Raw genomic sequence first — 25,992 nt, 5'->3', positions numbered from 1 at the left:
CCCCCCAACCCCCAACCCCCTTTTATTTCTTTTGTGTTACTTGGAAATGTTCACCCCCTCGGCTCAGCACCCTCCACCACCACCCCAACCCGCAGCACCCACGGATGGAAGCGCAGCAGCCGATGTTTGGCCTTTACCCCTCGGCGCTGCGCGGTGCCAGCGGGTCCGGCCTGGCCCTGCCTGGGGGGCACAAACTGCAGCTGGGGTGGCTATAGGATGGTGCAGGGCTTTTTGTCCTTAAAGGGGTTCTCGGAGGCTGGCACCCCCACCAGCAGAGGGTCGCTCCGGGCATGCTGCTCACAGTAATTCATCAGCTCCGAAGAGGCTTTGGAGACCTGGAAGGGAGCAGAGAGGGTGAGCAGAGGGGTTGGAGGGGTTGTCCTGAAGGTGAGGGATGAAAAAGGAAAGGAGAAAAACACCCCAGATGTGAGGGATGGGGGCTGCGTGGCTGTCAGGGGCTGTTCCCTATGGCCGTGCCTATTGCAGTGCAGGTCCAGACCACTACAGGGGTCCATAGGGATCCCTGTGCTCTGGGGGTCCCCTGTCCATGGGGGTCCATAGAGATCCCTCTGCTATGGGGATCCCCCCCACTATGGGGTTCCACAGGGGTCTCTGTGCTATGAGGGTCTCTGTGCTATGAGGGTCCACAGGGATCCCTATGCTACTGGGGGTTCATAGAGATCCCTGTGCTATGAGGGGGTCCCCTCCATGGGGGTCCATAGAAGCCTCTCTTCTATGGGGGTCCCTGCGCTATGGGGCTCATAGGGGCCCATGTGCTATGGAGATGCCTCCTCTATGGGGGTCCCTGCGCTATGGGGCTCCATAGGGGCCCATGTGCTATGGAGATGCCTCCTCTATGGGGGTCCCTGTGCTATGGGGCTCCATAGGGGCCCATGTGCTATGGAGATGCCTCCCCTATGGGGATCCCTGTGCTATGGGGCTCCATAGGGGCCCATGTGCTATGGAGATGCCTCCTCTATGGGGATCCCTGTGCTATGGGGCTCATAGGGGCCCATGTGCTATGGAGATGCCTCCTCTATGGGGATCCCTGTGCTATGGGGCTCCATAGGGGCCCATGTGCTATGGAGATGCCTCCTCTATGGGGATCCCTGTGCTATGGGGCTCATAGGGGCCCATGTGCTATGGAGATGCCTCCCCTATGGGGATCCCTGTGCTATGGGGCTCATAGGGGCCCATGTGCTATGGAGATGCCTCTTCTATGGGGGTCCCTGCGCTATGGGGCTCCATAGGGGCCCATGTGCTATGGAGATGCCTCCTCTATGGGGGTCCATGCGCTATGGGGCTCCATAGGGGTCCCTGCTGTTCCTCTCAGGGCCCTGTGCTCACCTTGATGCGCTCGATGCCGGCCTCGATGCGGAGCTGCTCCACCAGCTTGCGGGCCTGAGCGATGTTGTTAGTGGTCGACATCGTCTGCCATCGGCGCCGGGCCCAGCGCTGAGGATCCTGCAGCACAAGGGGCGCAGGGTTGGCACAGCGTGGGGCTGCATCCCCTCCTCACCCCACACGCAGGGGGTCGTGCTGGTGGCTGAAGGCCTCCTGCTTCCAGCTCCCCTCTCCTCGCAGCAGCGCTCGTGTGGGGCTCAGAGAAACGCGCTGCTGGGGGGGGGAAGACGCAAAGGTGGGCAACCGAGGGCTGCGCACAGGGGATGTGTGGCACCGCGAGGTGCTGCAGCTCAGCCCCGCCATGTGGATTTGCCATTTGGCCAATGCCTCTGAGAAGAGCAGGGCCTGCAGGGCAGGGGGCTGCAGGGACGTCAGCGCTGACGGCTGGCGGCGGCTCAATGACCCCGGTGCCACCTGCGACTGCAGCACGGGGCGAACACACAGCGACCCCACGGCGCTGGGAATTCCTGCCGTGCCTCTCATAGCTGCAAGCGGCCGCTCCCAGCAGGGTGAGCAAACACAGCACATCCCAGCCATCACCACTGCTCAGAGCCCGGGATGCAGGGATGTCCCCACAGCAGCACCCAAGGGATGCCCTGCTGCCTGGCTTGGTGACGGAGCCCTGCGTCCCCCCGCCGTCCCGGCAGCTCGGAGCGTTGAGCTGAGCTCAGAGCACGGAGTGACCGCACAGCCTGGAGGTGCTCGGGGGTGGGACGAGGGGGGAACGGCTCAGAACCAAAGCGGGGTGGCTGTGGGTGCAGGCTGGGTGCTGGGGTGGCGCCACGCAGCCCAACGCGGTGCATCGCAGCCCCCAGCCCCGCGCTGGAGGTGACCTCATGCTTTTCTGGAACAGAAGAAGGCTGTTCGGGCGACGGCATTTGCTCCTCGTCTGGGCAGAACAAAGCAGGCTCCACTTTTCTTTTACACTTCCTGCACCAGCAGCTTAACAGCTGAATGAGCCATTGAATTTTTTTCCCCGAGTGCAGCACTTTTTTTTCCCCCTTTTATGTCTTTTTTTTTCCCCCCTTCTTTAAGAGACCTCCTGATTTGTGCGGCTGTGGGACAAAGCTCAGTGAGAGCAGCAGAGCTGGAGCCACCCTGGAGCACGGCAACGGGACGGGGTTGAGCCACCCTGTGCTCACAGCTCAGCTCAGTGCCACCTCCCTGCTCTCTGCTCACCTCTGGGTTTTTTCTCCCTTTTCTCCCCAGCTCTGCATTCAGCCACGCTTGGGTGCAGCTGCAAAAGACACCCAAGCGCTGCACGCACCAGGCTGCACGCCTGCAGCTCAGCTCCGAGCCCGCAGACACGCACACGAGGCTGCACGCTTTGTGCAGCTCAAGCAGGAGCCCAGCAGGTCAGGCTCTCTGCTTCTGTTGCAGCACCTGAGCTCCGAGCAGAGCCTCGGGTGCATTCTGCACACCTGCTGCAAACACCGCCGCTGCAAAACACTCCTGCTGCAAGCACGGGGCAGGGCTGCACTGGTGCCCCAGCTGCAGGGCTGCGGTGCTCGGCTTCAGAAAGCAGCAGCTGGCAGCTCCCGGCCCTTCCCTGCACAGAAGGTGCTGATGCACTCGGCTCACCGTGACCCGGAGCCCTGCAGAGCCCTGAGCTCGGCCCCCATCTGTGCAAACCCCCCAACAGCCCCACGCTGCTCACAGCCCCGCTGCCCCGAGCGGCGCAGCACCGCACAGGGCCACAACCAGGAGCCGTGCAAGGCTGCATGCTGAGGGCCCACGCTTGGCTCCGTGCAGCTCCCAGCTGTGCGGTGACATCAGCCCCTGCAGGCACAACACGGCCATTGTGTGGCGGGGGAAGAGGCTGGAGCCCCTCTGCAGCGCCCCCAGCGCCGTCCTCTTCCTTTGTGCGCGGTGCAAAAAAGAAGCTGTGTTTGTTTGCCACGCTGACTGCAGCCATTATGCACGCGTGCACCCAAACGGCGCTGCAAAGCAGCTAAAAATAGGGGCCAGGCACCACCGAAACCACAGCAGCCATCGTCACCGCGTGGCACAAAGCCCTGGCACTGCTGGGGGGGTCAACGAGGGCTGCCGCCGCGCGCAGCCATTGCACACCATTGCAACACCCAGCAGGGCTGTCCCCAGCTCGCAGGTGAGATCTGGACCCTTCCTTCGCATCACAAGGCACCAATTGCTCAGCAGCAGGCACAGGAAGGCAGCAGCAGTGAATCTGCTCAGCTCACAGCTGCTCACAAGGACGGGGTTTTGTTTTGCTGCTGGTGTTGCACGCTGATGGCACCCGGTGTGCAGAGCAGAGAGCTGCCCTGCAGGAACCCAAACCTGCACAGAGGGTTGGAAGGATCTGATTGGGGACCACGCAAAACCAACGCCCTCCCCATCGGCCAAAAGCACCCTGCAGGTAACCAAGGCTGAGAGACCCAAAGCTGGAGCTCAGCTCTCCATCCCTGTGCTGAGAAACCACTCAGTGCCAACAAACCTTTGGTCCCCAACCCCTCCCCACGGCGTGCAGCTCTGCTGACGCGATGACTGCAGCATCATGTGAGGGTTTGCAATGAGGAGCACTCCCACACGGCCCCGGAATCTGCTGAGGAAGGGGAGGGGGGGGGGGGGGGGGGAAGCTTTCTTTTGTGCCTCTTCCAGGAAGGAGTCACGCAGTGCTGGCGCAGCTCCGGGCTGAGCTCAGGGCTCTGGGAACTGCCCTGGAAAGGCTGAGGCTGGGAACAAAGCGGAGGCTAAAAATGGAAGGTGCAGGGCAGGGCTGTGGCACAGGGCAGGGCAGGGGGATGCTGGGGGTGTGGGACCCTCCTCGGCACTTCCCATCAACTCCTGAGGGGTCAGAGAGCAACGTGTGGGACAACCCAACAGCTTCACATGTGCAGCGCCGGGCACGGGGCCACGCGCACAGCCCGGCACCATGGGGGCAGCCCTGGGCACAGAGCCCCACGCTGCTCCATTCCCACGCTGCGTGAAGGCAACAGCTTTCCTTCCCCATTGCTCAGCTGTGAGCTCCTTCTGCAGCTGCCTGCAAACCTGCAAACAAAGGGAAGGTGGAGGCAAACGCTTTCCTGCAGTGTCACCGCTGCAGCAAGGCAGGAGAAGCAGCACACGGAGCTGTTATGGCAGGGCCACGCAGCCGTTCCCTTCCAGCAGGGAACTGGGAAACTGGGAATGACTTTGTCAGCTGTGGGAGAGCTTTGTCAGCTCAGGCCCTGCAGCTGTGAGCACACAGGGGAGCAGCACAGCACTGACACGCAGAGCTGGGTGCCGAATGCTGCAGATGGAGCACAGTCAGGTCACAGGCTGCACTCTGCAGCTTCTTGCTGGCTTTCAGGTGGGCAGCTTGGGGGCTCTGGTGGGCAGCTTGGGGCTCCCCAGATATCAGCAGCAGCCAGCACAGCACAGTGCACCCAAAGGATCTGCCTGTCAGCTCCACATGCACGGTGCAGAGCTGGAAGCAGAGGGGAAACTGTAAAGTCGTGGCCTGGCAGATCGCTCAGCCCTGGCTGGAAGGTGGAATGCTGATGGGTTCTGGTAGAAAATCCGTGCTGATAAAGACGTGCCGCCCTCCTGGGGGATGTGTCACTCATCTGGGGGACGTTGGACTCAGCTGGGGGTCACATCACCCACCTGCAGGATGTGTCACCCACCCGGGGCTCACATCTGGGGCTCACATCACCCCCCACGGGGCAGCTGCAGGGCTGAACTCCCAGCACCGCGAGCCAAAACTTCCACAGAGCTGTGGAGCATCGGAGAGAACCAGGGACAAAACCAAACCAAAATATTTGTAAAGCACAATGGGATTATTATTATTATTTTTTTTTTTTTCCTTTTTTTTTTTTCCACCACAACGCTTTGGAGGCACCCAGCCAGCACCGCTTCAAAGGGTGCAGAAGCGCGTGGGGCTGACGCTGCTCAGAGCTTTCATGCGAAGCAGAACGCACGAGCTGGGCTCAGCGCAGGGCTGTGGAACGTTCCCAGCACCACACGGTGGCCACGGGGCTGGGATACGTGGGGGGGCCACGCTGGGATGGCAGGGGGACACGTGGGGGGCGCACGGCACGCAGCCCCCTGCCATCCCACCTCAGCACGGCCCGCGAAGGCAGGCGACGCTCGGGGTTTGTTTTGCAGCTGGCTCCTGGCTGTCTGCAGGACCTCATGTGAAGGAGACAGGTCTTAACCAAGCAGGGAGCACAGTTTCCAGCAGCCCTGTTTTGCTAAGGGAGCTAATTGTCAATTCCTCGCATTCCAAGCAGACCTGGTCTCGCTTCCCTGGACTTAACCTCTTCCAGCCTGGCACCAGGAGAGCTGTGCTGCGAAGGACACAGACCTGGAGCTCATCACACTGCTTTTCTGGTGGAGAAGGATCACTTCTCCCCTGCATTCCGTGCTCCTTTGCAGCACAACCCAGTGCAGATGTGGGCAGTGAGCACCGAAAGACAAACCTGAGCTGAGTCGCAGCCACCCGGCGACTCCAGGGCTAAAAGATAAGAGGAGGAAGGCTGGAATTGCTCACCTAGGTTTGCTGGGGTGGCTCAAAGCCACTTTGGTTTCAATTGGAACTGCTGCTAAAACGAGCTCAGGAAGAAACAGCAGAGCCCCAGCACTGTGCATGCTCTTGTCCTGGGCACACGGGCATCTTCCTCCTCCTCCTCCTCCTCCTCCTCCTCCTGATGACACAGCGCTGACCTCATCCAACCTCCACAAATGTAAACACTGCAGTTTGCTCTTCTAAGGCACAAAGCAAGCCCCCCTAATCCCTGGCAGCCGTATGGGAAGTGGGTTTTTATAACCAGGACAGGACAAGAAATAAAGAAAAAATCCCTTAAAGAGAAGTGAACCCAGAAGGCTGCACGCAGGCTCCGCATTCGTTTGCAGATTGCAAACAGGCAAACCTCTGACACATGGCTTTGTGGTGAGAGGTGTCTCCCAGCCCAGCCTGGCTGCACAATCATCAGCCACAGCACTGGAAAACAAAGGCAATAAGTGCACGACAGAAAAGGAAGAAAGCAAAGAGAGCTCATGGAAGCACCCAGAGAGCCGTGACGCAGCACTGCCACCCACGTGGTGGGGAGATGAAGGAAAGGAAAGCATCTGCTGACGACACAAAGCAGAGCTGGGGCTGAGGGCACTGAGCACGGCCAGGGTGTGCAGCCAGGGAGATGTGCATGCAGTGCTGCTGCCATGCAGAGGGGTTGGGATGGAGAGGGGAGGAGAGGAACCCGGTGGGGTTCATCAAGGGCAGGTGTAGGGTCCTACATCTGGGGGGAAACAGCACGTGCTGGGGGCTGTGCTGCTGGAAGAGAGCTGTGCAGAGATGGACGTGGGGGTCCTGGTGGCCAATGAGGCAGCAGATAGACCTGGTGGTGTCAGTGGTGTCCTGGTGGATCAACAGCTGACCACCGGGTGACCACGAGCCAGCAGCACAGCCTGGTGGCCCAGAAAGCCAACGGTTCCCTGGGGTCCCAGGGCCAGCAGGGCAGGGAGCTGCTCCTCACCTCTGCTCTGCAGTGGGGAAGGCACAGCTGGAGCACTGTGCCCAGTGTGGGGCTCCCCAGCTCCAGGCAGAGTGGGAAGTGCTGGGAGAAGCCCCACGGGGCTGTGGGAAGAGCTGGAACACCTCTGGGAGGGCATTCACCACACTGGGAGCTGGAGCTCCCTTCACTGTGGGGAAAGGAGAGGGGATTCAGGATAGTTTCCCACCCTTCTGTCTGGAACCAGTAGGCAGGATGCTGAACTCTGCAGGTTAACGAGCTGGGAGCCAATCCAAGGGCACGTGCTTCTGCCCTCCTAATTGCTGTTCAGCTCACACACACAGCTCACAAATGTTTATCTGCAGAAGTCATCACGTTAATCCCATCTCCTTCCCAGCTTTTGCATTTAGGGATCAAAGCCGTACCACTTCTTGAAGCCAGGGCTTCAATTTCAGTCAGCAGCCTCCTTAGAGAAGAATTAAAAAAGTGCTTTTTGTAGCGGAAATTAAGAGAAAACGGGGATGTTCTGCTGAAAACCAAGAGGAACTTCAAAGCCAAACCAGGCAGCTTCATTTTACACCTCCCATCCACACAAAGAACCACAGCAGCCACCCCCTCCCAGCCCCAAACACAGGCACAGATGCTCCTCGAGCCCCAGGAGCTGAGAGCACTGAGCTCCCCACGCTCCTCCTGGATGCTCACCTTCCCTCAGCCCCCAGGAAAACCCCAATGGGTTCCTTTGGCAGCAAAAGGCCACAGCCCCCCCCCCAGCACGGCCCCGCAGAGCTGCCTGTCCCCGCTGCCATTTGTCATCCTCACTCATAGAGCACATGAGTCAGCTGCATGGCGCAGATGCTGCTGAGAAAAGCACGCTCCGTTTGGGAATATTAGCAACCCTGTGAACAAAGGCAGCTAAAATAACAACCCCCAGCACTGAGCGCCTGCTGAACGTCAGCAGAGCTCTGTCTGGATGCCCTGGTTAACTCCTGGTGTGGGAAACTGCAGCCCTGCACCCCACACCAGCCCCCAGAGCCGTGGCAGAGCCCACGGTGCCTCCAGGAGGAGGAAACAGCACGGAGCTCCCAGGGCTGGTGCTCACTGGGTGCTGCTGCACAGCAGCAGAGGGGAGCAGCGCTCAGCCCCCACCTGGCCCTGCATGGGAGAGGAAAGGGCCCCGAGCTCAGGGAGCCCAAAAGCTGCAGGTGCTGTTGGGACGGGCTGCCATCGGTGCATCGCATCAACCTGGAGGGGTTTCGGTGCTCCATCTGCCAGGAGGCTGAGATTAACAGAGGTACAGACACTGCTGTCCCAAGGGTGGGCTGCTAAGCTGTGCTCTGCATCCCCACGCTTGGTTGGTGCTGGGATCAGAGCACCCCGAAAGGTCCCAGCTGCCCCAAAGCACAGAGGGGTTCTGCACGACCCAACCGACCCACAGCCAGGAGAAGCTTTGCAGGGCAGATGCAAATGTGTGCAGAGCTGAGATCTGCACGGGTGGTAGAGGTGGCTCTCGGGGCTCAGCTCATTAGAGTTCACCTCGATAACGCATTCAACCCAACGACTTCTGCAAAGACGAAGGGCTCCCACGCTGCCAAACTCGGATCAAACACCTTGGGAAGTCCTGGCACCAAAATGGGGCACTTAAACCCCACAATATTACACGGCTGCAGCAAATGGAGCTCCCCCAGAACTGAGGGCCTCCCCTCCCACGTGGGGAACTCATTACCACAAGCAAACAGCCCACGTGCTGCTGCATCCCCCCCCCCCCCCTCGATCTGCAGTCCCCTCTCCCACAGGAAGCTGAGGGCTGAGCCCCCCCGCAGCGAGGACACATGGCAACGTGCTGAGGGGGGGGAATCCCACCCAGCATCGCCCACACTGAGAGCCAAGCGTGGCAAACAGCAGCGGCAGAGCAGCAGCCCCAACTCTCAGCGCTCAGCCGTGTGGCAGCGATGGGCCGAGGAGGAATTGCTGCCCAGGGCTGGCACTCAGCTCAGCCCCAACAGCGGCCACAGCTCTGAGTCATTGCTGTGCTCTGTTTGGAAACCAGTAAACAGCATTTGTGTTTGCTGTGAGCCCTTTTGTGCTTCCCAGAGCCCAGGCTTTGGGTGCACGGGGCTGTCCTTGCAGCAGCAGCGGTGTCACCTGCAGGGCACGGAGGGACTGGGTGCCCAGAGCACAGCTTAGCAGCCCACCCTTGGGACAGCAGTGTCTGTACCTCTGTTAATCTCAGCCCCCTGGCAGGGAGGGGCCGCCTTCAGCACCGTGCTGGGGTTTGGGGTGTCCTGGCTGCTGGGGCTGAGTGCTCCCTGAGTCACTGAACCACAGGGATGCACCGAGCTCAGCGCCTCCCGCGCGTTGTGGGAAGGGAATGGGTGGATGCTGGGCCCGACAGACACAGACAGACAGGCAGACAGACGGCCAGACAGAAGCTGTGCTCCCTCTGCAACGTGACTCACACAGCCCTGAGAGCATGGCCCAGCCAGCCAAGAGCAAACAGAATCACAGACCAACAGAAAGCAGGGATCAGAACGGAACTCTGGAGCTCTCCCAGTCCAACCAACCCCCCAAGCTGTCCCCTGCAGCAGCTGCACAGATCCCCCTCAGCCTTCCAGCTGCACAGCCCTGGGGCTCCCAGCCCCCCCAGGAGGAGCTCCAGACCCCCACTGGCTCTCCCAGCACTTCCCAGACTGCCTGGAACAGGGGAGCCCAGCACTGGGCGCAGTGTTCCGGCTGTGTTCTCCCCATTGCACAGCAGAGCTGGGAAGCAGCTCCCTGCCCTGCTGGCCCCTCTTTGGGAAACCATCAGCTTTCTGGGCCAGCAGAGCACACTGCTGGCTCACGGTCAGCTGTTGGCCAACCATTGGTTAAATATTGGTCTACCACTGGTCGAGCAGCACAGCGCTGGTGTGCAGCCCATGGGCACCATCCAGCCCAGGTTGGGGCTCTGCGTGGGGCTCCCCAAGCAGCAGCGTGGGAGCACAGCTGGGAAAGGCTGTGGGAAAGGAGAGGTCACTTCCCCAAGGCCAATGAAAACAAAAGGCTGTGAACTAATTGCAGAACCAAGAGCAGCACCCAGACTGAGCCCGAAACTGAACTGTGTGTGTGTGTGTGTGCAGGAAAACGCGAGGTGCTCCAGCAGCAGCAGGGGAGTGCTTCCATGCTCCTACCTGCACGGCACAGAGCTCATGCTGACGCCATCAGGGAGAGCGAGGAAAGGAGGAGATGGGGACAGGACAGGGACACTGTGTTACCACAGCAGTGCTGAGAAGCTCTGAGGCCGAAGGAAGCCGCCTGCACACCGCAGGGACTCTTTGCCCCAGATCTTTTATTTTTTTTTCCCCAGCCATATTAAATTGGGACCCTCTCAATTATGCTATAAGTCATGCACAGTGCCTGCCACTGCCTCGGTTCCCCCCTCCCCTCCCCCCCGTGGCTGTCTGCACCACCATGGCTGTGGCTGATTGCAAAAGGCAGCAGGCAGTTCTGCACACGCTGCAGAAACTCGGTTCCTAGAAGAGAGCTTCAAGGAGCTGGGAGGGGAGGAAGGGGGCTGCGTGTGTTGGCACTTTGCTTTCTTCTGACCACGAGCACAGAGCTGGGGAACAAACCAACCCCACGGGGAGCTCAGCACAGCACTCCTGCAAAGGCTCTGCAGAGCTCAGCATTGCCCCGGGCACACACACAGCGTGACACAGCCAGACCCTGGGTGCTGCTGATAACTGTGCTTGCACAAGGCCAGCAGCCAGCCCAGAGCAACCTTTTGCACAATGCAAAGTTCACTATTATTCCTCTGCGGATCACCTGTTGCAAGATCTCCTCTGACCCCACTGGAAGGGTTGAGATCATTTGCAAGCATTAAAAGAGCCATCAGAGCCGTGGTGAGATGCACCGCTCACCATCACGCAGTGAGGGCTGCTGGCAAAACTCTGCTCTGGACAATCCGAAGGTCTGAGCTTATCTCAGTAGCCAACACAATGCGTTTGCAGACTGAGCAACTATTTTTTTTTTTGCTGAAGTGAAGGTTTTACAACAAAAGAGGAGCAACTTGTGCTGCAGTCGTGCCAGCAGCACCCAGCCCAGAGCCGGACCACGGCCCCCATCAGCAGGGCAGATTCCTGATGGGGCTCAGGAGTGCTGTGGGTTACGGGCAGCTCTCCTACCAAACCTTCCCCTAAAGAGTGGAACGGCGAGGAGCAGAACTGGTTTGCAGAAGCAGAGCCTGTAAAAGCAGTTTGCATGACTCACATCCTTCTCATACTGAAACCAACGAGAAAGGGCAGCGAGTGTTGCTCGGGACACGCTCCAATATCATTTCCTTTTGTTTCTGGGGTGGCTGAAACGGGATGAAAAATGGAGCACACCCCTGCAGTGCTGGCACACACCCTGCAGGGCTTCCAGCAATGCCCCAGCCTTGTGCTGAGCAGTGCTGCCAGGAGGGGGGGAATTGCAACGGGGAAAGGAAAAGCAGAGGAGCTCCTGGCAGCGTGCTGCAGCCGTAGCAATGCTTTATAAGGAAATGTGCATGCTGCTGCCCGTCCCCGTGCTACCAGGGCTGCCTGGGCTGTGTTGCAGATGCTCTATGGAGTTATTCTTAGCAGGTAAGTGGTGCAGAGCTGAGCCCGTCCCCAGGCTGGGGGCTGTATGAACACCCAACAGGGCTGAGAGCTGCTGCAAGGAGAGGCTGTGGACGCGGAGCATCACTGCAGAGGAAGCAGGGAAAGGGCAAATCTCAGAAGGCTGGGGTTTGGGAAGCTCTGAGCATAGATGATGGAACCGGGTTCAGCCTTCACGGTCAGAGCTCTCAACGCTGAGAATCGGTGCCATTTCATCATTGATTATGGCAGTGCTCCATGGGAGCTCCCACGGGATGCTGGCAGTCCCCATTCGGGGGCTCTGGGTTTACCTCCTCCTCCCATGGCTGCCCCAAGCCCCAGCAATAGGGATGTGCCAGAGGGTTGGAAGCGCAGCCCCCAAACAAATCGCCGAGCATCCCATCCCTTCCAGGCACGTCTGCAACATTCCCACCTCACACAGCCAGGCAGTGCTGGCAGGAAGGCAGAAAGGATGGAAAGAACAGCTCAGGTGTGAGGAGGAAACACCCCAGCAGGGATTGCTCTGCTGACAGCTGCCACCAGGGCTTAAAAAAGCAACTTTCCTTTCGGATTTCAACTGAAATAGCCAGCTGTCAGATGGCAGCTGCCTTTACTCAGCCCAATGGTATTTGGGGATTCCAGTGAGTTACAGAAAGGAGCAACTGACAGTTGCCAATATCCCTTTTGTTTTCCTAAGCAGGAGCTCGGTTTGAAATACCAGAGGGCTGGGATGGCGTGTGCAACCCATAAAGGTGTCTGGGAGCCCAAGGGATCTGCAGACAGAGCTCTGTTTGAGCCCCCAAGGCACCCAGGGTGTGGGAGTCAGGACCCTGCGCCATGAGATGGCCGTGCAGGGACTGCTGTGTGCACACATGGGAGCAGGGCTGGGGGGGCTGCAGGCACACAGGGCCCCCAACTGCAGCTCCGTGGGCACCACAGCTCCAACACCTCACCCCCAAATAAAGCCAGCTCAGTGCAACAGGAGGGATGGCGCAACGTTCCAAAGGCACAGTTCCTTCCTTCCTCAGAAAGAGGAGCAATCAAAAGCCGTTGGCGCACAGAGATACCAGCAGTGTCAGCTGTAGGGCCACCCTGAGGGAAGCTGACCCTCCCTGCCTGTGTTTCCATCAGCCCCCAGCAGCCCACGTGGTGTTTACCAAGCTCTGCGCCGAGCGTTCGGCTGCTTCCCAGAAAGCCACGTGCTGCACCGCACAGCCAAGGCCAGGAAACTTCCCTGTGCTTTCCTGAGAAGAGCACTGAGTGCTGTGCCACGCAGCAGGCGCTGACCCAACACCGTCCCAGCTCAGCCCCGGCCCCTTTCAGGTCACACCGCGTGCTCCGAAGCAACGGAGCAGCTCCAGGCTGGGGGCAGGAGGGCAGGTGCAAGTTACCAAACCACATTATAAAGCATACTAATTGCTCAGAAATTGCTGCTTGTGTGGTACAGCAAGCGAGAGGCTCTGACCTAAGGGCAGCGAGGAGCCAGCAGCTCCCAGCAGCTCCCATCCATTCCACCGCCCTCGCTCTGTGCAGAGGGGCTGTGAATCACGGCTGCGGTTTCGTGCTTCTGGCAGCCCAGGTGTCTGCGCTGCCACGGCCCTCCTGGAGCCAGGCCAGCCCCACGGGGAGCTCTGTGCCCAAAGAGGGGGCACACGGGGACACTCTGCAGGCGACACAGAGCTGCCCGCAAGCCTCGCTGTGATTTTTCACTCTGAAACAGCACCTTATTTAGGCAGTTTGAGGAATGTTACACAGGGACACGACGGCTGGGAATCTGCATACTGGGCGTCTCCGTGCTGCTTACCTAACAGGAGAGGAATCCTGCCTGTCAGCTGTCTAGACTGCGGTGGGAGCGCAGGGCACGGCCCCTCGGGCAGCAGCAGTGCCCACAGTGGGGGCCGCCCCGTGCCACCCCCCAAGCTGTGGGTCACCTATGGGGTCTGTGCCCCCAGCACCACCCGGCAGCAGCATCCGCAGTCCGAGCGGCAGCACGCTGCTTTATTAACGTGCTGCTTCATTAGCACGCCCGTGGGTTCGTTAATACTTGCAGGAGGATGCAGTTGCCTGGCTTTTGAGTCGGGAGCCACGCGAGTCTTAGGCGGCCCAGCAGAGCCCTCTGCAGCTCAGGCAGCATCACTGCATGCAGAACCGCAGAGCGGGGTTTGGGAGCTGCAGCACCGTGTGCTCGGCACCTCACCTGCTGGGTGCGCAGATCCAGAGCTGCCCAGAGCCCCGCTCTGCCCCTCCAACCCCGTCCTGGGCACTGCAAGGCTCCCCTGCTCCAACGCACAGCACCCTTGGCCTAAAACCCACCCCCAGGACAGCAGAGCTGCGGGGCAGACCTGCTGCTCTCTGCCTTCAGCGTCTCATGCTGAAGCCGGCTGCATTTCCCACGCGGGGCTGAAAGATGGGGCTGCCTGCTGATGCATGAGGATCAGGGCTGCACGGGGATCAGGGCTGCACGGGAAGCACTGAGGCCAATGCAGCTCTGTAAAGACAGAGGCGATGAAAACAACATCGTGTTCACACACTGCAGCCCCATGCTCTGCTGCTAAACGCCTCAATTATTTTGTTCTATGCAGCGTCAGAGCAGCACAGCCAGCCAAAGAGGTCAGTTCCAGCTTAAACCAAGCCTTAATATCGCATTGGTGGAAGAACAACAACAGAACAGACAGAGCAACCCCAAACCTTCCCACTGCTCTGAGCTCACAGTGAGCTCTGGGCAACCTGATGCAGCGCAACTGGTATTTAACTCATTTCTTCTATAGAAAAGTCATGAGGCTTTAATCACCGCGCTCCTTCATTAACTGGAGATGACTAATTACAGGACTTGTTAGTCAGCGCTTGCAGATAATGTTTCAGCGCTGACTTGTTTGTATGGGGACGGCTGGAAGGGATGATTTAATAATCCTCACGGAACACACAGAGCTCTGCAGAGCTGTGCTCAGCCAGCGCCGCCAAAGCAGCAGGCAGGAATGCAGGCAGCACAGAGCAGGGCTGCTGCAGAACAGCGGCCGAGCAAAGAAGCCAGCTGGGGTTTTAAGCAAAAGAACACAAAAACCCCAAATGGCTGCAAGAGGGGGGAGATTGGGGGAGGGTCCGGATCCCCACGAGGAGCAGGACGGCCCCCCCTGCTGCCAGGAAGGCGTTGCTCAATGCGGCCGGCTGCCAGGAACACGGAGCTGACAGCGGCTCTGCTCGAGCTCTGAGCACAAACACATTTCTTAAGAAACAAAACCAACGTCACTCGCCGTCCGCTGGGCTTTGGGCCACGCGCTGCCCGGCCCCTTCTGCTCCATCGCCTTTGGATTTCAGTAAATCAAAAGATGAGGAAAAGCCCTCTTGCCAAATAGGGGTTATTCGGTTTCGGTTTGGTTTTGGAGGACAGCAGCTCTCACCAACATCTCGCTGGAGCCCCCAATGCCACCCTGCATGAGCAGAAGGGAAAGCCTTCTGAACAGGGCCGGGACATCAAGGAGGGGTGAGGGCTCCAGAGAGCAAAGGGCAGAGGGATGGGGGTCGGGGTCTGGGCCCCCCAAGCTGCCAGCACTGCACAGGGAGCAGCCCACGTGCCCTCAGACCCAAATGGTGAATGCCAACGCTGGCACCCCGCTGTTGTGCCCAGTGCCAGCTCACAGGAAGGGCTGAAATTCAGGGGGGTTTGGTCAGCCCCTCCCAAAATAAAGCATAAGGGAGGGCAGAAAGCATGCAGAGTGCTGAAGGGCACCAGGAGTAGGGAAAACATCCTGTCCTCGGGGTCCTCCATAGAAGGGGTGAGGAAGAGCAGCCTGGAGGGACCCATCACCAAATGCACTGCCCTCCTTTTGTGCTTCATCAGGAAAAGGAGCAAGCACTGCTTTCCCAGCATCCCGCTGCCTTCTGCTAATTGCTGAAGGGGAACTTGCCCCCGTAAATCACAGCTGCACCAAACCAGAGCTCAGCCTCCCCCCCCCTTCCAGCTCCGTGGGATTTCAGGGCACGAAAAAAATAATTGCTGCTTCTAAATTGCGAGCAGATTTAAATAGCAAGCAGCTCAGCCCCGCCAGGCATCTGCAGTTGTTAAAGTGCCTCTGGTGCTTTGTGAGAGGTGACAAATGCCAAAGATGCTCCATCCCTGCTGCAGGCAAGGCTCGGGGCCCTGCTCAGGATGAGCCACTGCAGCCCAAAGCCCTTCTGTATGGGCTGTGCTGGGCTGAGAACAGCTGCGTGCAGCCATGGGCAGCACAGGGCTTCGCTGAGAGCCCATAGCAGCCATATACACTGCTGCTGTGCCCAGCTCAGCACCCAAAACCCCTTCCATCCCAAAGCACAGCCTGCAGGATCCCTGCACACACCGCCAGGAGCACGGTGGCATTTCCTCCCGCACGCCCTTTGGCCAGAAGGTCCAAACGAGGGGCAGCCAGCAGCTTTGCACAGCACAGCCCCATCTTTGGCTCTGCGCAGAGCACAGCCTCTGCCTGATTGCAGAGCCGCTCCAGGGATGGTCTGTTCCTGCTCCGAGTGGGAAAACAAGGCTGACCTCAGCGTGCTGGAATACACTCTGCCCCGCTTCCTTACATGCTGCTCCCAGGGCAAAGGTGAAGAACACGATATTCCCCAGCACGACCACGCGCTGCTGCTGGCTGGCAGGGGAAACAAGCCCAGGGCTGAGCCAACCTGCAGCCACCCATGGGGTGACACTGCACTGCCCGACCAGCAGCAGGGCTCCAAGCCGTGCCAGCGTCACACTGTTTGCAGCTCAGCACACAGGGACTGCGTGTCCAAGGGGTTTGGCTTCGTGCTGTTCCCAAAAACAGACACCCGGAGCTGGCAAATAAAATCAGTGCCAAACAATCGCACCCAGACAACCGCTGCAAAATGCCTGCGGTGCAGGCTTCACGTTTCCCCCCTCCATTCCTCCCGGGGACACGCAGCTTCTCTTTCCCCTGCCACAGGAAGCTGTTCCCCCTTCCAGCACACAGCCCATGACCAGTGCTGGGTTACTGCAAGGCATCCTGCAAGCCAAACGCTCGCCTGCAGCTGCCAGGAAGCCCTGCTCCAGCTCGGCTTTTCCTTGGAACAAAAGAGGAACAAGTGGAAAATGAACCCCACAGACAGACAGCAGCATTCCATCTGCAAGAGTTCATTCTTTCAAGGAAAAGGAGAGCCTCATTCCTCAGTAAACACGTGGGGCTGCAGCTCTGCTCCCATCTTGCAGCGCTCCCAAGGCTCTGGGGAACAACCCATGGGAACAGCAGGGCTCGGTGGGGCTGGTTTGATTTTAGGACACCGATTCCCTTAAGCTGTTTGGAAAATGCCATTTAAAAAACGCACCGACAGTAATGGAACTAAAAGGTGCCACAGCAACAGCGCCCTTCTATGGGAGATCCATCTCTGGGCTGCGCGATCCCCTTTTGCCCCCAAATCCGCCTCCTCCTTCTTTTAGGCAGCAGATAAAGGATAGCAGCCACAGCAGCAATTTGCAGCCCAAAAAAAGGGAGAAATGGGAGAATGGAGGGGAGGAAGGCAGGCTGTGCAGTGAGGCTCATGGCGTGGTTTGAAACGTGGCCGCTTCTCCTGGGATACGGTTTTATGTCAGAGCAACTTTCTGAGGTTATCTCAATGTGCCTTTGGGTTACACAAGTGCCCTATCTTCTGGAGGCAATTAGCGAGGAAACGAAGAGCCTTGATGAGCCCTGGGAAACGAGGAGCTCCTGATGGAGCAGCAATTAATAGGGCAGTTCCTCAAGACATCAGTCACCAATAAAGGGCCCTTCATGTAAATCAGGGATGGAGGAGAAATGAACGGAATGAAAGCAGCTTTGGATGGAGCAGAGCGGGGCTGGGGGCTGCACTGAGCTGCAACATCACAGCAGGGCTGGGTGGAACCCAGGGCACACGAATGGCCTTTGGAGATTTGCTTTTGGGATGGCAACTGGCATCGGAACCTCCCAGCTGCAGCCTGGGCAACACATGACCACAGAACAACCCTTTCAGTTGCTTTTCTCTGCAGTTTCCTCACGTTTTACATCAGCTCTCCATCCTCATGGCAAAGCTCCACACGGACCCCAAGAAAACTGCTCCCTTCTGGAGGAGATGCCAAGTGCAAGAAGCGGGGCAGAGCGACGCAGGGGGAGCGGACGGCGATGCTTCTGATGAAAGTGAGGCAAGAAGCAGCACTGCTGTATTCTGGGGAACAGCCAACAGAACTCACAGCTCCCAGCACGTCTGCTAACAAGCGTGCCTGTCAATTATGCATCTCACATTGATGTAAGGACTCGTGCTCTCAGCTCACTGCTGGCTGACGCTGCGCTGCCAGGGACACACTGCCCTCTCTTGGAGAGCTCTGCAGAGCAGCTCCGGAGGGCTGCGAGGGACACTGAGCACTGCAACGCTGCTGGCATGGCTCAGAAACTCCCTGCTGCCTGAGAAACGGGGCAGAAACCACCAGCAACGCTGCCTGGCTTTGATTTGGAGCTTTGAAGACGGAGCAGGGAAGGCGCATTGAGAACCGCATTCAAGGTAAGTCAGCTTTAACTAATAACCTGCTGAGTACAAGAACTTTCCATTTTTCACCTGGAATGGTAAAGCAGATAGTGCCCGGCCTGGAGTCCACTGTAATTTTATTTAAATTAAGTGGTGGAACCACGTTGGCAATCACAGAATGGAATGCAAAAGCTTACAGACAACGGCTGCGTCGGAAATGGGTTTTCCTGGTGACCTTGGGTAACTTTAGACACAGCCTCCTATTGAAAGCAAAAGGGCTCGGAGCATCTAAATACCTTCACAAATAGACTTTTCTGTTTCAGTTCCCAGCAATGAAACAGGAGCAGCGTCCTCCCAAAAGTTGCAGTGGGGTGAAGCAGTGGGAGAAGCAGAGCCTGCAGCTTGGAGCAGTTGCTCCGCAGCAGCGCAACACAACCCTGCTCACTGCTCCAAGCTCTGCTGTGCATGGGCCTGGGGTTAAGGCACCCCTTACCCAGCAGCCTCCAAAGCTGTGACTTCACCATCCTCCCCTTCCACAGCTGAGAGGATATGAGATAACACAGGGTGCATGATATAGCACCTAGCACTCAGATTCTGCCCTGCATACAGCCCTAAAAGCCCCTCTGGGCTCTGCACCGCCTGAAAGCAAAGCACCAGAGGCACTCAGTGCTGCTGCTTTGTAGCACGGCAGGGACACCAGCAACAGAGGTGTAGGGCAGGGGAAGAGCAGCCCTCCATCCCTCCCCCCTGTGCCAGGGCTTCCAAGAAGCAGAGCAAATGCTGGCTGCTTGCAAGCTGCCTGCACACAGCAGTCAGCCGGGTCAGCGCTGCTGGCAGCACTGCTCACCTCACGGGGGTACAAAGGGATGTGGGGGGGCCTGGGGGTGTGTGGTGCTGCACACAGCCATACCTGCTCTGAGGGTGCTCACAACACCTGCTCCGACCAGAGGGCGATGCGTTTCAGGACGGTTCTCCTGAAACAAAAGGAAAATGGAGAGAGTTCAGCCAACGAACACCTTGCTGCAGGGAGAGCCTGCTGTGCCCCGAGCACCAGGCTTTGGTGCTGCGTCCTGCTGAAACAGCCCACGCTTCTCATTTTTACTACAGAAAGCATTGACACAGCACGGGGACACCAAGCCCTGCACAAAGCCACGCAGGGCTGTCCCCTGGTGGGCACAAGGGATGTGCCCATGGAGCAGAGTGCAGGCACAGCACCTGCTGCACCGTGCAGGTGGATTGGGGGGCTCCAGGCGGCCCCACACACACAGGGACACAGGGAAACAGCAACCCAAAGAGCAGAGAAATGCTCCCTGTGCTCCTCAGCCACGCAGGGATGCTGGGAAGGGATGGAGCAGCCACACCGATGCGCCCTGCGTTTCTAAGGGCTGCAACAAAAGAAAGGAGAGAGAACAGCATGAGCAATTGGTGGAAGTCAGAAAGAAGAATGACAAAGAGAGATTTTGCTAAAGAGAGGGGAAGGAAGGCAGATCCGCAGCGTTAGGTTTCTTTGTTCCTCCCCACAATGAGCAAATTGAAAAGCCCACACGCTGAATTGAAGCGCGAGACAGAGGGGAGCTGGAGAGGCTCAGAGTTGCTCTGTGGGTTGGGAAAGTTGCTGCGCTGCTTCCCTTGTGGAAGGGCAGATGATGACATCTGCAGAAGATAATGTGGAATTCGGGCTGTCGGGGAAAGGGGGGGGGTCATGGCACAGCCCCTCCTCAGCCCCCAGCCACATCCACCCTCGGTGTCACCCAATGTCACCCTCCGCCCTCCAAGCTCTGTGCATGGACAGATATTTATGACAGCGGGACCAGCGGGCTGGGGAGCAGCTCCTATTCAGAGCCATGATTCACTGCTGAACCTTTGCTCAGGAACCTTCACCCCCACCTGCACACCTGGAAACGCCTCCGATAAAACCACGCTCCGACAGCAGCCAACATCCATCACTGAGCTCTGCAGCCCTTCGTGCACGGTGACACAACGCTGTCACCACTGCGTGCCAGCAGCCACCCGGGGCACGGGCAGCAGCGGGAGCCCCAACAGAGCCCCCCAAGTGATACAGGGACAGCACAGAGGGTGCAGGGAAGGGGTTGGGGGTCTGACAGTGGGGACAGGGGTGGCCGTAGGGCAGTGCAGACAGGCAGGAGCCGCCCCACATCTAATCACGAATCCAATCAGGGAGCACCCAGCTACAGGCAGCGCCGCGTTCCCAGCCCGCAGTCACCAGGAAGCACGGATGTTTGCTTGTTCCTGTTACAGCTCTTCCCTTGCCCAGGGCACGGCTTCGCAGGAAACCACGGAGATGAGAAGAGGAGCGGTCACCTATTTGTCACCAGAGCTGCCTCCCAGCACAGCTCACCCACAACACGGTCGGGCATTTTGAGCTGCTGCTGCAGCACCAGCACCTCCAGCTGCCCACAGCCCTGCTGCAGCCAGGGCCCGGCAGTGGGGCCAGCAATCCTCAGCCCTTGTTGCTGCCAGGGCTGTGGGTTGAGCACAAGGAAAACGGCAAACCCGGTGCCGTCAGCACCATCCTCCCAGCTCTCCTCTTGCAGTTATCATTTTGTTCTCTCTCCAGAATAGGAGCGCGGCGCTCAGAGGCGTTTCTCACCAAATTAAAGTGTAGGAAAGAAAAAAAAGCATTAGGAATTCCAGCAGCAGCAGCAGCAGCAGCAGGCACAGTGCCCACAGTGCCACGGCCGTGCAGCAGCTGCCAAGCACCGAGAGGAGCACAGGAGAAGCACACAGCAATGCAACGCAGCCAGGTGCTGCTCTGCACCTCCTCACCCCACGCTCACAGCGCAGCACCCACACAGCGCTGCACCACAAACGGGCTGCTGCTTTCCAAAAGCACATTTAGGAAGGGCCAAGTGAGCAACGCTTTGCTCTTTTGCAGTTTCTTTATCGAAAGCTCTCAGTGCTTCCCCAGAAGCAACAGTTTGCTTCCCTGCTGACCTGGGCGGCATCCCTACACCCACCTGGATGCTACAAACCCACGGTCAGAGCCCTGGGAGCCCCTGAGCCTCCGTGGCAGAGCAGCACTGCAGCCCCACGCAGCCCCACTCACTCCCAGCACAGCTCCAAAGCAGCCACGTGCCAGCAGGGAGGTGCAGGCGTCGAGGACAGCAGCACACCAAGCTCTGCTGCAGGCAGTCGTGCTGCTGTGCCCCACTCCCACCCCACGGTTCGCATCAGAGCCACACGGCCAACAAGAGATTGAAACCCGGTGCCAGCGCACAGGTTAGACGTCCTTTCAGAGTAATTAAAGTAAACACTATATTTGATTAAGTTTTAGCTTGGATGCACTTCAGAATCGCAGCGCACTGGCAGCAGTGCCGGATGCAGAGCCCGCCTCCCAGCCCCACACGCCAGCAGGGAGGCATCGTGGACGCAGCTACCAGCAGGACAAGGAGGGCAGGACGACACTGAGGGCAAAGCACGAGGCTGGAGGAGCTGCAAACCCTGCATCCAGGTGGGGATCCACCCAACTGCACGGGGATGCCTGCAGAAATGTGACCTGGCAGCACCTGCGGACACGCAGCGGGGCGGCTGCCACCCCCAAAATCCAAGAGCTGCCATTTGGGATCATTCCCAGGGGAAAAGCAGCGCGGTTCCGCTGCACAGCAGACCCTCATCCGATCAGTGCTGCAGAGCAGTTGCTCCGTGCAGCTGAACCATTGCAACTTCGCCTTCTGCTCCGAGCGCGGGGCAGAGATGCGCGCAGTGCAGCTTGCTGCATGCTGACAGCCCTCTGCTATTTCAGGAATGCTCATCCGCAGGTGGGATGGGATTCGTGCTCCTGTGACTGACAGCACAACTCACCGACTCTGCTCCAGCCCGGCCCGTGGCAGCTGCTGCTATTCTGAGCACCTGCCTGGTTCCGAAGGAGAGCGCGCCTCCACCACGCCAGCACGGCACGTGTCGAAGAGAAATAATGCATCTTTTCTTCTTTATTATTCTCATAAAGTCGTGCAGAAAGGTGAAGAAGCCTCTACAGCACAGCCAGGGGCTGCTTGTGCAAATGGCTGTGCTGAGGGCATGGCGACAAAGCAGCTGCAGGGACCACCGCCACCAAAGTCCCTGCACGGCCCCCCCTCCTTGCCCAGTACTGCACACAGGGTCCTACAGAACCATCCCCAGGTGGAACCAATGGAAGCGATGCCACACACAGGTAACGTGCTGTAGGAGGAGTGTTAAAGCAGCACCTGCTTTTGCACACCTGTGCACCACCAGAGGCACCAACTGCACTGCAGTGCGTGAGCCTCTGTGAAGTGCCGACAGATGCCTAGAAAGAAAAGCTGAGGGTGGGATCACGAGGCAAAGCACATCAGGCACCCCATCAGCACCCTGAGCTTCCTGTGGTGACAACAAGGAACCCTCGTGTGCCGCTGCTTACAAAAGCAACTTCAGCTGACCTCAAATCGTGGTGTCGAACGCCGAGTTCCACCCTCCCTGTGGTTCCCCTCACCTTGCTGAGGGCAGCGATGACAACCTGAGCTGCACTGCTCCTCCATCACCCAGGAACCCAACGTCCAAGCACACACACAGCGAATCCCCAGGCTGTAAGGCTGCTCCTTGCACGGAGCACCAACCCGCTCACAGCCATCACCCGGAACGCTGCTTCTGCTGCTCTGCTTTCCAACCTGCACCTCTGCAAACACCACAGAAACGTCTCCCCACCTCACTGCTGGAGGCATTACCTGGCAGTTCATTGCCTGTGATCACCTCCAGCCCTGTGACAGCTCCTCTCCCAAGGTCACACTTACAAACATCGTCCCGTAACCAGAAACAAAATGATCACATTTCTCAGCCTAAAAGGAAAGGAGCCTCTCCAACCAGCTGCATTCTTCTGATGGAAAAGCTGCAGAGCAACACGAAATCCACTGCAGCGAGGGATGGAGAGAGCAGCACAACAGGAGCACCAGCACAGACCAAGCAGGGCAGGCAGCCCTGGAGGCGAGCAGAACCTCAGGCTGGAGGAGATGAGCAGAACCTGGGCTGCACCACCAACCACCTCCCATAGAACCACACGCAGCCACAGCGCAGCACTGCTGGAGCTCCAGAACTGCAGCAGCAGAACCTGAGGGCAAACGGCAGTGGGTTAAAAGCATCCAGAAGGGACAACAGGTGGAGCAATGCGAGAGCAGGAGCGGGCAAAAAGCCTTTGGGGTCAGAAGAAGAAAAGCCCCGGCTCCTGCGTCTGCGTCAAAAACAGATGGAGGTTTTCTCCCTGAAGGGGATGAGCTGAAGGGATGCGTTTTTCAGCTCTGCAAAACCATCAGAGCATTGAAACTTCTCTCCCGGCCGTTAGCAGGAGCAGGGAAAGGCATGCAATAAATTATGAGAGCGTAGCCCTCCGCCAGGCTTCCTGTTTTGTGTCTCAGCGCTCGCAGCATGCCCGAGTTTCCTCCTTTTTGTTCTCTAAGCTCACAGCCAACCCCAACCCACCCAGCCTGGAGCGCCCAGGCCCGACCCGTTGAACCGAGCTGCTGCACGGCCATCCTCAGCCTCTCCAAATCCACCTGCAGCCACCACCAGGTTTCAATTCACTCGGTGCTCCCCAGGAGCGGCAGCGTTCGGGACGGCACAGCGATGCACGGAGAGCAGCAGCGTTGCTCCCGGAGCTCCCACAGCCCTGAGCTGTGCTCTCACTCTGCACAGTGCTGTGGCACAATGCCGTGCTTGTTCTGCTGCTGCCAGAAAGGGCCTTTTTCAGAGCAATGCAGAACGATAATAGGGGATCCTCGTGCATGGCAGCAAGACAATGCACACGGCCGGAGCTCAGCCACGGCGCAGCCACCAACCCGAGCTGCCACCACCAGCTCTCCATCCTCTGCAAACTCCAGCAATTCCCCTTGACACACAAACTGGACAGGTAAATACGAGGCAAATTATTATTAAGAAAGGTCTTTCCAGCTTTGCTGCTCTGTCCTCACCGTGACGACGGCTGAGCCACGCAGCAGGAGGGAGCTGTGCTGTTATTGCTGTTATTTCCCACTCCCTTCTCACTTCACTTCCCTTCTCCCTCTGGGAGAAGGACGGGCAGCAGGTCCTGCAGGCAGCACATGGCGAGAGCTGGCCAGGCCGCTGCCAGCCCCACAACCCCAACCTCACCGTGCCCTCACTGCACACCAGGCCCTGCAACAGAGCTCTGCTGAGCACATTGAGGAACACCAGCGGTACCTGAGCAATGCCAGGCAGAGCGTTCCGCCTCAAAGCTCGCTCACCAGACCCAGCATTGCTGTTTCTGAGATTGCTGAACCCAACATGGGATCCATCGGCGCCGGGGGCCGCACAGCCAAGCTCTGGGAGCTCAGCACCCACTGCAGCCCTCAGCGCTGAGCCCGCACTGCTGTACACGCAGCACTCCTATCAGCCCCTCTTCCCCACGCTCTGCCCTCTCCGTGCTGGAATCTCCATGCAATCAGGATCTATTTCCCTGCTCTTTGTGCTGCCACCATGTTGGTGTCAGCTCCGCTCCTGTTCTGCCCTTCACCACCTCCCCCCGGGGCTGCTCAGTGAACAGGAGGCTATTCCAGGCCCAAACACACCATTCTGATGGCCACCAGCCAGCCCCACAGCTCTATGGGACGGCCAAGGGCAGGAGGAGCTCCGCTGCCCCTAAACTGACACCGAACCACACAGATCAGCGTTCCCAAGGCTCGGTGTTTGCCCACAGAGCAGCAATGGGGCCTGGCTCTGGGTGCTCCCCCCCAGCACTGCTCGCTGCAGGGCAGGGCACAGTTATGGCACAGATAAGGAAGCAGGGCAGGAAGGCAGGAGCGGGGCGGCTCTGAGCCAACCCATAGCTCCAGGGCCTGCTCCTCGAAGGGCTGAGCCAAGGCACCGCCGCTGCCCTTCAGCCCTTCAGCGAACCAGGGCGAACACTAACGAGGGCTGACGCCTTCCTACGGTGATCCCAGATGTCAACCAACGTGTGGCTGGAGGGCATTCAGTGCTGCACCCCGGCTTGGGCAGGCATGGAGAGCAGCAGTGCCTCCATCCCAACGCGCCTCCGATGTCCATCATTAAAACCCACAGCGCTCCTCCGGCCGCACAAAAGAGCCATTCCCATCTGTTTCGCAGCTACAGATGGCAGAAGAAAACCTCGCAGACAATCAGCTCCATTGAAACACATCGATCCTGGCACGCTGGGTCCTCCCCCGGCTGCTCCCAGCACACAGCGCGTGCCGGGGCTGCAGTGGGGCCAAGCAACCCCATAGGGAGCACCGGGACCAAATGACCCCATAGGGAGCACTGGGACCCAGCCCTGCTGCCCCACGGCCATAACCCAACATAGGGTCACCCTGGGTTCCTGGTGGGGGTCACTGCAGACACTGAATGCTGCCTGCCATCCCCATAACCCCCCAGTCCCGAGGGGGGAGGCACGGGGGGGGGGTGGGGAGGCACAGCACAGCTCTGATGCTCCCCGTTGTTTTTCATTAAGGCCACACCTGGAAACAAACCTCCCCCCCCCCCCCCTCCCCACGTGCCCCACAGCTGCACGAGACTCACAGCAGGGAGGGGGAAAGTAAGAGGGGGGAGCACAGCAGTCCCAGCCCGGCCCCCCCCCCCACCCCAAATCCCCTATGGGGGCTCTGAGGGATTCCCTTTGCCTGCAGCCCCCACGCCCCGCTGTCCTCCAAACTCTCCCACGGTTCGCGACCCCCAGTGCCCCCCCCCCCCCCCAACAGCCCCACTACCCCCCCGAGGCCTCGCCGCCGCGCACCCCGCCGTGCCCCACTCACCCGCCTCAAGCACCGCTCCCAGCCCAACTCCCCCCCCACAGCCGCCCCTATGGAGCCCCCCCACGCCTCATCCCTCCCTCCACCTCCCACCAGGCCGCGGGGCCGGGCCTGGAGGGGTAGTGGGGGTCCAGCAGGCCGCGGTCTACTCCGGCCCTCCCCACACCGCCCCCAGGGCTGCCCCGCGTCCCCCCCGCACCTCCCGCTGGCTCGGGGCCGCTCACCGGTCCCGTAGGGCCGCGCGGAGCGGAAGGAGGAGCTGCCGCCGCCGGACACCAGCGGGGCTCTGCCGCGCAGCGCAGCTTGCTGCCGCCACCACGCCCACCTCACCGACGGGCA

The 25,992-nt window shown here is 59.2% G+C and overlaps 1 protein-coding gene across 3 annotated transcripts; it reads right to left on the bottom strand.

Annotated features, from left to right (window-relative positions):
- Window positions 1-4: 4 nt before the first annotated feature.
- GNG7 (G protein subunit gamma 7) lies at window positions 5-25,992 on the bottom strand. 3 transcript variants are annotated; one of them, XM_052699887.1, is made up of 4 exons: window positions 25,878-25,992; window positions 18,819-18,882; window positions 1,348-1,464; window positions 5-335 (listed from the first exon to the last, which is right to left on the bottom strand). In XM_052699887.1, exons 3-4 carry the CDS (start codon window positions 1,426-1,428, stop codon window positions 210-212), a joined length of 207 nt encoding a protein of 68 aa, XP_052555847.1. In that variant the 5' UTR covers window positions 1,429-1,464; window positions 18,819-18,882; window positions 25,878-25,992; the 3' UTR covers window positions 5-209. The 3 variants fall into 3 exon arrangements, with proteins under 3 accessions (XP_052555847.1, XP_052555848.1, XP_052555849.1); XM_052699888.1 differs by having other exon boundaries at window positions 25,853-25,975; XM_052699889.1 differs by lacking the exon at window positions 18,819-18,882 and having other exon boundaries at window positions 25,878-25,939.

This window comes from Tympanuchus pallidicinctus, unplaced genomic scaffold (assembly GCF_026119805.1).
Source record: "Tympanuchus pallidicinctus isolate F22 unplaced genomic scaffold, pur_lepc_1.0 scaffold38, whole genome shotgun sequence".
Classification (NCBI taxonomy): domain Eukaryota; kingdom Metazoa; phylum Chordata; class Aves; order Galliformes; family Phasianidae; genus Tympanuchus; species Tympanuchus pallidicinctus.
This window is presented reverse-complemented; position numbering and strand designations above follow the sequence as displayed.